Source organism: Salvia splendens, chromosome 5 (assembly GCF_004379255.2).
Source record: "Salvia splendens isolate huo1 chromosome 5, SspV2, whole genome shotgun sequence".
NCBI lineage: Eukaryota > Viridiplantae > Streptophyta > Magnoliopsida > Lamiales > Lamiaceae > Salvia > Salvia splendens.
Genome location: NC_056036.1, coordinates 16,875,392 through 16,891,647, shown reverse-complemented (window position 1 = coordinate 16,891,647; position 16,256 = coordinate 16,875,392). Strand labels below are relative to the sequence as shown.

Sequence of the window (16,256 nt, the reverse complement as noted above, 5' to 3'; positions counted from 1 at the left end):
TAATCGCGTTTGAGTTGTCATTTATCACTTAATTAAGAAGAATATATAAAATAAAAATAAAACAAATTATCATGACATTGGACAAGATATATAGATTTAATAAGTCAAGATTACGATAGCTAGCAAGTTAGATATGTTAGTTCAGTCGTGTATTTTTGGTTGAGTGGGTTAATTAATTAATTAATGTGGTTACTAGCTAGTACTTGTTATTTTTCGTAAAGCGTGTATAATATGATTACGTAATTGATCTAGTCAAGAAGAACAATCAATCAACACTATTTTCTAACTCTAATTGGGAAATGTACTCTCCATATCCAACCCTACATGTTCTATACATATATATCATCATAGACTATGAAATTTTAGATAAGAGATGGTGTGTCATGTGAATAAGAGAATGACACAATGAGAAAATTAAATGTGATATGAGAGAGGAAGAATGGAAATAATTGTTATATTTAACTTTAAATATAACTCTCTATGTATGCACAATTGTACCTAGTATAAATATAAGAAGCATTGTTATACTGTAAAAAGCATTAAAAGAATAAATCTTCACATGTTTTACAATAATGTTTATTTATAACAATCAAAAAAACAAATCAAAGAAAATGAATATAATTAGGTTGAGAATATTAAATAAGAGCGAGCGATAGAGTAACTGATTTGTGGCAAGGAGCCGCGTGACAGAAAAATAAATAAATAAATAAATTTTGTATAATAGAATTTTGATAGACCGACAATGGAATCAACTGCTGCCATTACTGGAGGACAACAGCCTAAGGTTGTTTACTCATCATACCTGAGGCTGAAAATTATGTCTTTCTTTCTCACCATAATAATCTACATCAACATTTTTTTACTCTATCTCTTTTGATTAATATACTCTCTCTCTCTCTCTCTCTTAACAGTGTGGACTGTGGTGCACTATCACTTATGTACTTGCACCTTTCATGTATATATACATGTTTTTCTCTCATTTAATTTAAAGAAACTTCACTTGCTAACACTGACTAAAATTTGATCAGTAGCCATGAATCACTATGAGCCCAACACTTCCCTTAACATAGGGCTAGGGTTGGACGCCCCGGTGGCAAACTCATCCTCTCGTTCGCCGCTGTCGAGCCCGTTGCGAGTTTTCTCGTGCAACTACTGCAGGAGGAAGTTCTACAGCTCACAAGCTCTCGGAGGGCACCAAAATGCCCACAAGTTGGAGAGAACCCTAGCCAAGAAGACCCGCGAGTTTAGCTCCGCTGTTCGACCACACTCTGGTCCCATCCGGGTCAGCGAGCCGGTTTTCGAGAAGAGGGGTGTGATTGCTTATGGGTCTAGAGGGTATATCGACGACTGCGAGGGTCAGCATGTTCATGTTTGTGTTCGTGATCAGGATGAAATTAGCCAGCTCGATTTATCTTTGAGGCTTTGAGTTTGAGCTTGTTATTCATCGTTTTGAACTTGTTTTTTAGAAGTTAATTAACGCTTAATTCTGTGTTTAACGGGGCGAGTGTGTTGTTTCACGAAACTATTAAAATAGTTGTTATTTAAATTTCGTCGCAGCAATTTTTACTACAACGCTTTGTGAATAGAGAGATTGATGCATATTTTTTTCGCAAATTGAGAAAGGATAATGTAACTAAGATTTATGATAATATTGTTCTTGTTGTTGATCAAGGATGATAACTCAAGAAGTGGAGCCAAAAACACCCATAGTTTGGCAAACCATCTAGTGAAAAATGAAGTTAAGCAAGCTAAATTTGGATGCCGTAAATTCACTATCAACAACCTATATTAGACATATCATGCACATGCCTCTCTCAAGATAATGCCTCACATTTGACATAACTTTATAACCTAGTGTCCTTTTTATTCCTCATCATTAAGGGACCATTAAGAGGCGTCCAACAATTTATTTTCTTTACGTTTATATAATTTGTTTTAATTATACATGCACGGATGCACCTAAGGACCATTACGATTGAGGGTAAAGGTCGAACTTTATAGTCCCAAATCATCACCGATCTATTTGTGTTGGTCCGAAACTCTGAATTGCTTGACGAGCTATTCGTGTTAGCCCCAGGATGCTATAAGCAAACTTGGCGAGGCTGTAGGATTTTTATTTTAAAGATTATTGATTCTTAAAATTATGAACTTATTTAAAGATTATTGATTCCTAAAATCATGAATTATAATTGAATATTAGTGATGGAGTACGTACTAAACAAGCCCAACAGCAGTAAAGCCCATCAGCCTAAAGCCCAAGAAAGAGTATCAGTTCGGCATGACTAAAGAGTATCAGTCCGGCATGACTAAAGAGTTCAGTTCGGCACAACCAAAGAGTTCGGCCCCAGCCTACAGCTCGGTAAAAGCCAACCAATCAAACTCTGCTCTCAGGTCGGCATCAAGCTCTACTCTCAGATCGGCAAAAGCTGCTCGACAATAATTCAGCAGTTCGGTCTCAGTATTCGACCGAACTAGGAGATAGTGGACTCATGCAGGATTTCCACCTCCACTACACCCACGATCTATTTAGTGGTGTCAAGCAGTCATTAACTCATGCAGGATAGTGGACCCATGCAAGATCGCCACGATCTCCACGACATCCACTACCTAGTAAATGGCTGCATGCCACGATCTTGGTTCAATGTATAAATAGAACCTAGATCAGATAGATAGGGTTAGGTTTTGTTAGACTCTCTCGCTCTCTAGAGATCAAATGTAAAATAGCAAGTCTGTATTGTAAGCTGTAGAAAACAGATCAAGCAATACAACTCTGCCCTCTTTTCTTCCCGTGGACGTAGATTTACCTCAGTAAATCGAACCACGTAAATTCTCTGTGTCGTGATCTTTATTCTCTACCAGCATTCATCACCATCAAAAATTCGCGGTTTCATCACTGGCGCCGTCTGTGGGAAACAGAGAACCAAATTTGTGATAAAGCGAATTTTTGACCCTTTTTCCACCCCAAAAAAATGCATACCAGATCACACACTACCCGTAATACCGTTCGTGATAACCGTGAGGAAGCTAGTCCAGCTCGCAGGTCTGAAAAACGGCCTCGGGAGACATCTACCTCCAGTTCTCACGAAGAAGGAACAAGCCACTCCAGGAGAGATCGCACCGAGTCTTCCCAGCAGCCCGATTTAAACGAAGCTGTCAAGCTGTTCTTAGCCGAGAAGCAGGAGGAGTTCTTAACCTTCCTGCAGAAGAGCCAACAGCCGGAGAAGACAACGGCGGATTCTCCCTCCTCATCCAGACATGAAAGTCACTACCGCAGTAGTGACGTGTCTTCCAGGAGAAAGAATCCTCAACCCCGACATGTTCCTCCTCGGTACCGGAACCACAGGAGAACTCCATCTCCTCCGTACCGAAGAGACGTCGGGTTCGCCATGTACGGAGCATTAAAGACTCCGTTCTCGGACGATATCACCCGAACTCCTTTGCCGCGGAACTACCGGACACCGTCAATGACTTATGACGGGCTAGTGGATCCTCATGACTTCCTGGGACGCTATCAGTATAACATGGCGAACCAGGGTCTCAATGAGGTCCATATGTGCAAGCTGTTCCCCGAGCTGCTCATCGGGAACGCCAGAAGGTGGTTCGACAGCCTTCCTCAAGGCAGCATTAGATCCTACCGAGATCTAATGGATGCTTTCCACAGGAGGTTCTTTCAGAAAGCGGAAGCCCGGATCACTTCGGCTCAGCTGCTTTCTATACGTCAAGGTTGCGACGAAAAGATCAGCAACTTCATGACGAGATTCCACAAGGAATGCCTACAAGTAGATGATCTCAACGATCTACTTGTCATTTCGGCATTCCAAAATGGAATCCTGCCCGGAGCTCTCTACAGAAAGCTCGTGGAATGCAGTCCGCAAACAGCTCAAGAGATGTGGGACATTGCGGACCAGTTCTCCCGTGCCGATGAGGCAGACCGTCGAAAACGGTCTTTAGACAGCTCATCTAGAGGAGACGAAAAGAAGCCCGATCATAGCGATCAGAGGCTTCCTCGCCGAACTCCTTTTGAAAGAATTCAAAGGGCACCGGTACAAGGCAGATTGGGACCACGTCTCAATCCTGAGAAGCCGCCCGCTCAGTTCGTACCATTGAACAAGTCAAGAGCGGAAATTTTCGAACTGCATTCCGATATGTTCGAAAATCCAAGGCGGACGACGAAATCGGCCGCGCGCCGACCTCAGGATCAATATTGCTCCTTCCATCAAGACTACGGTCACGATACCGAGGAGTGCCGACATTTGGCTGCAGGTATTGATGCCCTTGTGAAAGCGGGGACGTTAAAAAAATACCAAAGCAAGCAGCCGAAAAAGAACAAAAAGCAGGGAGGTGCGAACTGCGCTCCTCAGGATCCGAAAAGGCAACAGGATCCCGAAGACGACAACGAGCCGCAATATGATGGAGTAATCCTAACTATTGACGTTCTCCCTGCCGAGAAGACTAAAACGTCTCTGAAGTCATAGAGCAGAAAAGGCTTTTGACGAGCTCAAAAGTTATTTAGCCGAGCTTCCAATTCTCTCTGCTCCAACAGATGCCGAAGTGATTTTCTTATACTTAGCGGCATCCGATCAAACCATTAGCGCGGTGCTTGTACGAGAAGAAGGCCTAAAGCAGTTTCCCATCTACTTTACAAGCCGAGCATTAAGAGGTCCAGAAACAAGGTATCAACCTCTGGAAAAAATTGCTCTGGCGTTAGTAAATGCAGCAAGGAGACTGCGGCCATACTTCTATGCTCACAAGGTATGCGTCTTAACCGATCTGCCTCTTCGGCAAGTTTTGACCAAGCCAGAAGCATCAGGCAGAATCGCCAAATGGGCCATAGAGCTGGGAGAACACTCAATCGAGTACCTACCTCGGAAAGCCATCAAGGGACAAGCCTTGGCAGATTTTCTTGCAGAGGCCAAGTTCGATCAAGCAATCCCTGTCATTGCCGAACAGAAAAATTCTGCCCATGCCGAACTAGCACAGCCCTGGGAATCCGAAGTAGAGCCGCCGGACTGCTGGAGCGGATTCGTAGATGGAGCTTCAAACAAGATGGGAAGTGGAGCTGGTATTTTACTTGTCGCTCCCGACGGACACGAGGTAACCTACTCACTTCGGTTCCTATTCCCCACTACTAATAATGAAGCCGAGTACGAAGCCCTCCTGGCCGGACTCCAGTTAGCGCAAAGTCTGCTCGTCAAATCTCTCAAAGTCCATTGTGATTCACAAGTCATAGTAAATCACATGTTGGGTACAAGTGAAGCTCGTGACGAGAGAATGAAGAAGTATTTGGACAAAGCGCAAAGCATCAGCCGAAGTTTCTCCTATTTTCGGATAATCCGCATTCCCAGAGCGGAAAATAGCCGAGCAGATACCTTAAGTAAGTTGGCCTCAGATCCGAGCTCAAAGGCGGAAGAATTAATGCATCGAAGCATTGATGAAGCCGAGGTACATTCAGTATCCAGCTCGCCGAACTGGATGACGCCGATCTTGCAGTATCTGGATCAAGGACAATTGCCCGAAGATAAGAGAGAAGCTCGGAAGATCACGTGCCGAGCACTTCGGTACGAACTTCATGAAGGAGTCCTCTTTAGAAAGTCTTACCTCCAGCCGTTATTACGGTGCGTAGGGCCAGAAGAGACGGACTACATCCTCAGAGAAGTTCATGAAGGATCGTGCGGTAGCCACATCAGAGCCAGAGCTTTAGCTAAAAAAGTTCTGAGATGGGGATATTATTGGCCAACCATGGTACAAGAGGCAGTGCAGCTCGTCAAGAAGTGTACGAAGTGCCAAATTCATGCAAATGTCCCAAGGATGCCGCAGACCGATCTATACACTATGCAAAGCCCTTGGCCTTTCATGCAATGGGGCATAGACATAGTGGGACCACTTCCTCAAGCTCCTCGGCAAATGAAATTCCTTATCGTTGCCGTGGACTACTTCTCGAAGTGGGTGGAGGCTGAACCATTAGCTACGATAACGAGCTCAAAGGCATTGGACTTCGTCTGGAAGAACATAGTGTGCCGATTTGGCATACCCCACATCCTCATCTCGGATAATGGGACTCAGTTCACCGACAAGACGTTCAAGAATTGGTGCCAAGAGCTGAACATTCAACAGCGGTTCACTTCGGTCTCCCATCCCCAAGCAAACGGACAAACGGAAGTAACGAACCGGATTCTGGTGAAAGGGTTAAAAGCTCAGTTAGAACAAGCCAAAGGACAATGGGTAGAAAATCTCCCTCAAGTCCTATGGTCCTACCGAACTACACCCAAAACCTCCAACGGTGAAACTCCGTATAGTCTGGTGTATGGCACTGAAGCCGTAATTCCGGTGGAGATCGGCGTACCCAGTCCCCGAACTCTAAATTTCTCCTCAGAAATGAATGACGACGGACTGAGAGCAGAACTAGATCTCGCCGAAGAAAGAAGAGAATTGGCATGCATAAAAGCAGCCAAGTACAAGGAGCAAGTAGCCCGGTATTACAACCAAAGGGTGAAGAAGCTGCAATTTCAAGTGGGAGATCTCGTCTTGAGAAACAACGAAGTAAGCCGAGCAGAAAAGCTGGGCAAGCTTGAACCCACATGGGAAGGTCCGTATCGGGTGTCAGAAGTCCTCGGCAAAGGGTCTTACAAATTGGCTCACGTGTCAGGAGAACAGGTACCCCGAACATGGCACATTTCCAACCTCAAAAAGTTCCATTTGTAAGAGACAGTCCGGTCAGTCAGTCTTGAGTCCTGTTCGGTCAATGTGCTTTATTTGGTTTGCTTGGTCTTTATTTGTCTCTGTGCGTTTTGTCTGTGTGTTTTGTCTGTCTCTGTGCGTGTCGTCTCTTACAAATGTTACTGAGGTATCTTGTTCTTCGAAGGCTGATCCCCTTCTTAGAACATATACAAGCCAACGATTGTGAGTCAAAGCTTCTAAAGAGGATACAAGACCACAATTCAGCTTAAACAAGCAGTTCGTCTGAAACGAGCTGCAATAAGCCAACGATTGTGAGTCAAAGCTTCTAAAGAGGATACAAGACCACAATTCAGTTTAAACAAGCAGTTCGTCTGAAACGAGCTGCAATAAGCCAACGATTGTGAAGTCAAAGCTTCTAAAGAAGATACAAGGCCACAATTCAGCTTAAACAAGCAGTTCGTCTGAAACGAACTGCAATAAGCCAACGATTGTGAAGTCCAAGCTTCTAAAGAGGATACAAGACCGCAATTCAGCTTAAGAATCAAGCACTTCGTCTGAAACGAACTGCAACGAAAGTCCGATTCTCGCGATAAAACTTGCCTGAATTAGGACAAGGGAAAGTCCGATCCACGCGATAAAACTCGCCGAATTAGGACAAGGGAAAGTCCGATCCCCAAATTAGGACAACGGAAAGTCCGATCCGAGCGATAAAACTCGCCAAATTAGGACACAAGCTTAGTCCGGTCAAAGATGTTTATGTCATCAGACCAAAGACGAGTCCGGTCAAAGATGTTTATGTCATCAGACCAAAGACGAGTCCGGTCAAAGATGTTTATTTCATCAACCCAAAGACGAGTCCGGTCAAAGATGTTTATTTCATCAGACCAAAGACGAGTCCGGTCAAAGATGTTTATTTCATCAACCCAAAGACGAGTCCGGTCAAAGATGTTTATTTCATCAGACCAAAGACGAGTCCGGTCAAAGATGTTTATTTCATCAGACCAAAGACGAGTCCGGTCAAAGATGTTTATTTCATCAGACCAAAGACGAGTCCGGTCAAAGATGTTTATTTCATCAGACCAAAGACCAAGTCCGGTCAAAGAAGAGTTCACTTCATCAGACCGAGGACAAACATCAACTTACCACGTACCTTTATCCAGAATGCCGAAGTGATTCACTTCGCTTTCCGGGGGGGGTAGTGATGGAGTACGTACTAAACAAGCCCAACAGCAGTAAAGCCCATCAGCCTAAAGCCCAAGAAAGAGTATCAGTTCGGCATGACTAAAGAGTATCAGTCCGGCATGACTAAAGAGTTCAGTTCGGCACAACCAAAGAGTTCGGCCCCAGCCTACAGCTCGGTAAAAGCCAACCAATCAAACTCTGCTCTCAGGTCGGCATCAAGCTCTACTCTCAGATCGGCAAAAGCTGCTCGGCAATAATTCAGCAGTTCGGTCTCAGTATTCGACCGAACTAGGAGATAGTGGACTCATGCAGGATTTCCACCTCCACTACACCCACGATCTATTTAGTGGTGTCAAGCAGTCATTAACTCATGCAGGATAGTGGACCCATGCAAGATCGCCACGATCTCCACGACATCCACTACCTAGTAAATGGCTGCATGCCACGATCTTGGTTCAATGTATAAATAGAACCTAGATCAGATAGATAGGGTTAGGTTCTGTTAGACTCTCTCGCTCTCTAGAGATCAAATGTAAAATAGCAAGTCTGTATTGTAAGCTGTAGAAAACAGATCAAGCAATACAACTCTGCCCTCTTTTCTTCCCGTGGACGTAGATTTACCTCAGTAAATCGAACCACGTAAATTCTCTGTGTCGTGATCTTTATTCTCTACCAGCATTCATCACCATCAAAAATTCGCGGTTTCATCAATTAGTATCTTCTACGAAATTAAAAGATGGTCAAAAGAATTATGAACACTGACTTTCTAATCAATTTCTCACGATTTAGGATTCCAGCCAAATCAAAGTAGTCGTAGAAAAATTTAAGCTGAAGTGGCAAATCAATGTATCAAAGCAATGCCACTTAGAATATTAAAATCAAAATGAAGTAAAAATCCAATTATGTACAAAAATCAACACTTTTGTATCGTTTCTCCTCCGACTGTCCACTCCCCCACCCTATAATTTACCATCTCCACACAAGCCTGTTCCATGTGAATAAGGTAAAACAAAGGCAATGTATTCAACAAATTTAACCACAACAACCGGCCAATTTGCCATATTCACCCTTAATTAATAACTCACTACAAAAAAAGGAGGTGTTTACCGAGCACCAAAGTGGTCGGCATAAAGGGGAAAATGCTCGGCATATCACCCTTTCCCGAGCACATTCCGTCCACTTTAGGTGGTCGGTATATGCTTCGTTGGCATTTTTCCCTGAGTGCTTGTTGGTGCTCGGCGATTTGGTCAACTAAACATGATTACCACGCGGCAGTGGCGAGCACCTATATGTGGTCGGAATATGGCAAGCACCAATGGGTGCTCGGTATTTTGGAGATGTGAATATGTCACGGCCGCCCTTACTAAGGATAGTAAAGACAACATTTAACTCAAAACTTAACTAAACTTCAAAAGGAATATTTCATACTATTAATTAGTCAAACAACGGAAATAATATTTCAAAGTAATTAATGTCATAAAAACAGTTTAGGGTAAAGCGGAAAACTTTAGAAAAAAACGAATCAAAACAAGACAACGAAATAAAGGTGTCTAGAGAGTCATGGGATAACGCCCATGTATGACGACACGACGCATCCGGAAATTATCAAGGCTAGACTCAACATCCGCCGCAACATCACCACTGAACCTGCACATAGGGAAAACACATGCAGGGCTGAGTACGTAATATACTCAGTGGACTTATGCCGAAAATAGTTGATGATAGTTATGTCATTCATACCACAGTGAACTCGAGTTTTAACTTGAGAAAAATAATCGAGAACACGCAAAACAATATCATAGACTGGCCAGTCAAAACAATCTCCTCATTTTTCTCAACAACCAATCAACCGTAACCTCTTACCATAGTGCGACGAAAGTGTGGCCACACTATTCGCCCACGAGACCGGCCGACTAGCAAGGACGGCTCACGATCCCACCTGTGTACACTAGCCTGATAGGGTTTGCGGCCCTACTCAGACTCGAATTCTATAACATAGCCCTATAGCCTAATGGAGCGAACTCACAAACTAGGCATTAGGCAACAATCTCATCATCAAACAAACATGGCATGACAAAACAATTTAAACCACCCTTATTACACCATAATCATACTCTTGAAAGCGTAAAAGAGTTTCAGTAAAAGAAAGTCCATCTCTCTTGCTTATAATTCACAGTTCACAACTTTATCACAACTCTTGCTTCTTCGTACTCACGTACGCACAATAACCCTTGTCAACATCATAAGCACATAACACAATCAGTTTTCCACCAACACATTAATCATGCATGCCCTATCGTTCCTTTCATCATTTTCTTACATTGCCCATCATAATCGTTCACGATCATAAAAAAGATGATCACTTTAGCATACATCAACGTGCAACACATAACCACTTCATAGGATCAGATCCTTACTCATACATGTATCATGCACTTCATTTAAAACTTGTCAACAAGGACTATTACAACAAAACATGAATCTGGCAGAACAGCGCAGTCCCTTTGTAAAAATCATTAAAATTTTATCCGATATCATTTGAAGCTAAAATTCGGTCACCACACCGTAGACACATAAGGGTTTATCCAGTCAAAATTTCGCACCAAAATCATATCTTTCGATCGGTCAAACCAATGTCGAAACTCACTGAACTGTTACGTAGCAAAACAAAATTCTGGCAGGACGACGCAGTTCAATTGTAATATTCGTTAAAAAATCATCCGTCATCGATTGAAGCCAAAATTTGGACACAACTCAGAAGACATCTAAAACCTCATCTAGTTAAAATTCGTGCCAAAATAAGATCGTTTGGTTGGTCTAACAGTCGTCGGAACCTACTTCCCGCATACAACAATTTTCATGCTCAACACCCACAAACCCTAGTTTGTCTATCATACTTCCAAACATACATATTCATGCTTCCAAAACAGATTCACAACCATGCCTTCCTAATCACACATAATATTCACAATTGATACATCCACACGCATACACACACATACACGCACACACACCCTCATACATTCATAATCTTGTGCAAAACTTCCTTCCCAACCATTTAGTTCTTAGATTTACAATTCTCCACTCAACTATATGCATGGGGGTTCAAAATTTCAGATTAAACGGTAAGAATGAGAAAGATGGATCAAAGTATACCTTTCCCTTGGAGAACAATCAGTAGAAACGACGAGTGGTTTGATTCTTCAACGGATCTTGAGTTTCCAACTCCAATCAAGGCAAAGATGAAGAATTTTGTGATGAATCAATTTGGAGCACTTGAGAGAGAGGGAGAGAGTGGTGGGGGGGGGGGGGGCGTGTGATAGTGGGGAAGATTAGGGTTAGGGTTTTCTATATTTATTTATTTATTCAAGGATTTATTCCCACACTTAAATAAAACAATTAAAAATTGTGGAAAAATAGAGAGAATGGAAGTAGGCATGTAGTTTAAGAGAGAATAGGGTTATGGGATTTTTTTACTAATTAAATAGAGATATGTTTCAAAACAAATTTACTTGGAGAGAAAGAATCCCACAAAATAGGAACAAAACATTAATCCCTTTAAAAAAATAGGGATGGATCGAAAATGGTGATTATTTCCACAAGGAAATAATTTAAATCCTAATTTAAATCTCTGACACTATATTGAGCGCCCTTGCATGCGGTTTTTTTTGTTCGTGCCATCTACACGAAGACGAAGATTTTTTTTCCTCAGTAGACGAAGATTTCTCAAAACATCTTTTGTCTCGTCGATCTAAGGCTTGTCACATGTCACCAAGTTGAGATCGTCTTAGGGCTTCCTATGTTCACATGCTTATGTCGCAGTACTTTCACACTTTCCCACACATAACACACATTTATCACATCATGTCACTCGTGCTCATGTTTCAACATAATAATACCATCACATTATCATATTCACACATAACTTTCATACACATGCATACTCTTGCAAATACATTCTTATCATCTCATCATCGATTTCATATCATTTCAACAACTTAAAACATACCTCATTTTTCAGTTGAGCGTGATGCTTCAGATGTTGAGCCTTCGTGACACTTTTAGTCTAGGGGTACTAATCTAAACTTAATCTGAAAGAAGACTCTCGGACCAGAGCAAAAGAACGAGGCTCTGATACCACTCTGTCACGGCCGCCCTTACTAAGGATAGTAAAGACGGGGAAATCGTGACTAGGGGAGGAACTAAGAAGCGAGGAAGAAATGGGGGAAACAATAAAAGACAACATTTAACTCAAAACTTAACTAAACTTCAAAAGGAATATTTCATACTATTAATTAGTCAAACAGCGGAAATAATATCTCAAAGTAATTAATGTCATAAAAAACAGTCTAGGGTAAAGCGGAAGACTTTAGAAAAAAAAGAATCAAAACAAGACAACAGAATAAAGGTGTCTAGAGAGTCATGGGATAACGAACATGTATGACGACACGACGCATCCGGAAATTATCAAGGCTAGACTCAACATCCGCCACAACATCACCACTCAACCTGCACATAGGGAAAACACATGCAGGGCCGAGTACTTAATATACTCAGTGGACTTGTGCCGAAAATAGTTGATAATAGTTATGTCATTCATACCACAGTGAACTCGAGTTTTAACTTGAGAAAAATAATCGAGAACACGCAAAACAATATCATAGACTGGCCAGTCAAAACAATCTCCTCCTTTTCTCAACAACCAATCAACCGCAACCTCTTACCATAGTGCGACGAAAGTGTGGCCACACTATTCGCCCACGAGACCGGCCGACTAGCAAGGACGGCTCACGATCCCACTAGTGTACACTAGCCTGATAGGGTTTGCGGCCCTACTCAGACGCGCACTCCTTTATTTGAATGTCATGTGTGAATACCTTAGAACTCCCTACTGCTAAACTTGAATTGGGTTTGAGGGTGTCTTCACCTGTTGGAGGTCTGATTGATATTGTGCAAACTTGCTCAAGCGTAGAGTTTGTCTTATGAGAGTTAAGAGTAGTAGCCCGTATTTTACACGTCATGCCATTGAGGAACGTCGACATAATTTTGGGAATGGATTGGCTTGCCGAGAACCATGCGACGATTCACTACAAGGAGAGGCAAATTTCTCTTCGAGCCCCCAGCAACGAGCCGACTATCTTGTATGGAATTTCCATGAACCGATGAACCTCCATAATCTCTGCATTGCAAGCAACCACGATGATCAGAAATGAGCGTCCTGTGTATCTTGTGTACTTGAATGGAGAGGAGAAGAAGGACTTGAAGGTGAAGACGTGGCAGTAGTACGAGAATTTCTCGACGTGTTCCCTGAAGCTTTGCCTGGACCGCCGCCTGACAGGCAAGTAGAGTTTACCATTGACTTGGAACCTGGATCTGCGCCAGTATCGAAAGCACCATACCGAATGGCCCCTAAGGAGTTGGCAGAATTGAAGATTCAGTTGCAATAACTACTAGATTTGGGATTCATTCGCCCTAGTGTGTCACCGTGGGGAGCGCCTGTTTTATTCGTGAAGAAGAACGATGGGACGGTGAGGATGTGCTTCAACTACGGTGAGCTCAATAAGTTGACCTTGAAGAATAAGTACCCTCTGCAAAGAATTGAAGACTTATTTGACCAACTTCGAGGAGCTGGAGTATTTTCAAAACTGGACCTAAGGTCGGGATATCATCAACTAAAGGTCCGACGAGAGGATGAGCCTAAGACTGCTTTCCGCACTCGTTATGGCCATTACGAGTTTGTCGTAATGCCATTTAGACTGACTAACGCCCCGACACTTTTCATGGACTTGATGAACCGAGTTTTCCATGAGTATCTCGACAAATTTGTGCTACTTTTCATCGATGATGTGTTGGTATACTCGAAAAACGAGGAGGAGTATGGATGGCACCTGCGAACCCTGTTGGAAACATTGTGGGAGGAAACGCTTTATGCCAAATTGTCACGACCGCCCTCACTAAGGATAGTAAAGATGGGGAAATCGTGACTAGGGAAGGGACTAAGGAGCAGGGAAGAAGAAGGGGAAAGCAATGAAAGACAACATCTTAAACAAAGCTTCAAAAGAAAAGTTTTAATCGATTAAACAATTAAGCAGCGGGTTAATATCTCAAGGTAATTAATGTCAAAAAGTAGTGTAAGGTAAAACGAAAGACTTTAACAAGAACGATTCAAAACACGGCAGCGGAAAAACAAGTATCAAAGGAGAGTCATAGGATGACCCCCATGTATGAAGACACGACGCATCCGGGAATTCCTAAAGCTCACTCAACATCCATCGCAACATCCCGCTCAACCTGCACATAGGGAAAACATATGCAGGGCTGAGTACTTGTTGTACTCAATGGGCTCATGCCGAAAATATTTTATAACAGTTATGTCATCCATACCAGTGAACTCGAGTTTTACATGTAGTTAAGAAATATCATCGAGAACACAAAAATATTTTCATAGTCTGGCCAGACAAAACAATCTCCCCACTTTCTCATCAATCAATCAATCACATCCTCTTACCATAGTGCGACGAAAGTGTGGCCACACTATTCGCCCACGAGACCGGCCGACTAGCAAGGACGGCTCCCGATCCCACCTGTGTACAAAACCTGATAGGGTTTGCGGCCCTACTCAGACCCGAATTCGTTTCACACATAGCCCTATAGCCTAACGGAGCTAGCTCAAACGAACTAGGCATCAGACAACAATCTCAACATCAAAACAATCATGACATGACATAACACTTTAAACCACCCTTATATCTCCAATATCATAATTTTGAAACGTAAAAGAGTTTTAGTAAAGAAAGCCCACCTCGTTTGATTAAACAAATCAATATCCAACTTAAGGCAACCCTCGTTCCTTCTGCTCATGTATGCACAACAACCCTTGTCAACACCACAACACAATCAGCCTTCCATCAATACAATTTAACATGCATGCCCTATCGTTCCTTTCATCGTTCTCTTAAATTACCCATCCCAAACATTCATCAACATAAGGAAAACATGCCATAATATTTCTCAACGTGTCACACATAACCACGCCATAAGATACGTTACTTAATCACACATGTATCATATAATTCACCCAACTTGGCAACAAATGATATTTTAACGTAGCAACAAATCTGGCAAAACTGCGCAGTTGGTTTGTCAAAATCACCAAAAATCCATCCGACCTCATATGAAGCTAAAATTTGGTCACAACATAGTAGACACATTCAAGTTCGTCCAGTTCAAAATTCACATCAAAATGAGGCCATTTGGTCGGTTAGATAGAAAACGAAACTTTCTGGACGAGAATATAAATTCTGACAGAACTGCGCAGTTAACTTTAAAAATTCATTTAAAATTCATCCTTTGTCAAAAGCGGCTAAAATTTATATACAACACAGAAGACATCTCAAATATAAATCAGTTAAAAATTCGCACCAAAATATGATCGTTCGGTCAGTCAAACACACATCGGAATCCACTGTTCGAACACCACAGTTTTCAGGTTTCACAATTTCGAAATTAGGGTTTCTTCCTCATTTATCCAAACACAATTTTTCATGCTTCCAACACATAATTATGCTTCAAAAAGATCTCACAACCATGTTCTCATATGATCACACATCATTCACCAATGATTCATTCAAACTTCACACATATTCATTCAAAATCGCATATTCACAATTCTTCTCATACAAAACACAAATTCCCACTGATTAATTATGCGATCTATGATTCCTACACTCACTATATGTATGAGGGAATCAAGAACAAGGTTTCAATGGAGAAGATGAGGAAAAGATTTTAGTTATACCTTCTTGAATAAAAAATCAAACGGTAGAAGCAAGTATTTACGCGATTCGTCGGGAACTCTTGAAAATCCAACTCCAATGGGTGCAAGAACAAGGATGTAAGGTATTTTGGAGAGGATGAGGAGAGGGAGGCATGTGAAGAGACGGGGAGGAGGGAGAGGGACGAAAAATGAGGAGGAATGGGGGCTAGGGTTTAGTTTATGTGATTATATAGTCCTAGGTTTAATCCAACAAAATTGAAAGGCATATGGGCGAAAATTATGTAGAATAGCATAAGGATAATTTGGTATGGATTTAATTTAGATAAATATCCCAAAGCAATTAATTAAATCCAAGAAAGAAAGTATTATTCCCAATGGATAGGAGGGCCGAAAATTCCAAATAATATGGCTAGAAATATATTCATGATCCCAATTAACTTAATTCACACATTGGAAGCTTAATCACATTAACTCACATAACCCACAACAACTAATTTTACATAATTAACTCAAACACATAGAAACTCAATTTCCACAAAAGAAATTCTTATTCAACATCCACATTAATTAAAAAAAAATAAGCCATCAATTTCCCGCAATCTGACGGACAGTCGGAGAG

At 41.9% G+C, this 16,256-nt stretch overlaps 1 protein-coding gene across 1 annotated transcript; it reads left to right on the top strand.

Annotated features, from left to right (window-relative positions):
• Positions 1-1,033: 1,033 nt before the first annotated feature.
• On the top strand, positions 1,034-1,426 carry LOC121803913 (zinc finger protein 2-like). Its single transcript, XM_042203486.1, has one exon. The coding sequence runs from the start codon at positions 1,034-1,036 to the stop codon at positions 1,424-1,426; it is 393 nt and encodes a 130-aa protein (XP_042059420.1).
• Positions 1,427-16,256: the final 14,830 nt, after the last annotated feature.

Bases quoted from the DNA above. Each gene is read 5' to 3' on its own strand.
- LOC121803913 (XM_042203486.1), top strand. From the start codon at position 1,034: ATGAATCACTATGAGCCCAACACTTCCCTTAACATAGGGCTAGGGTTG.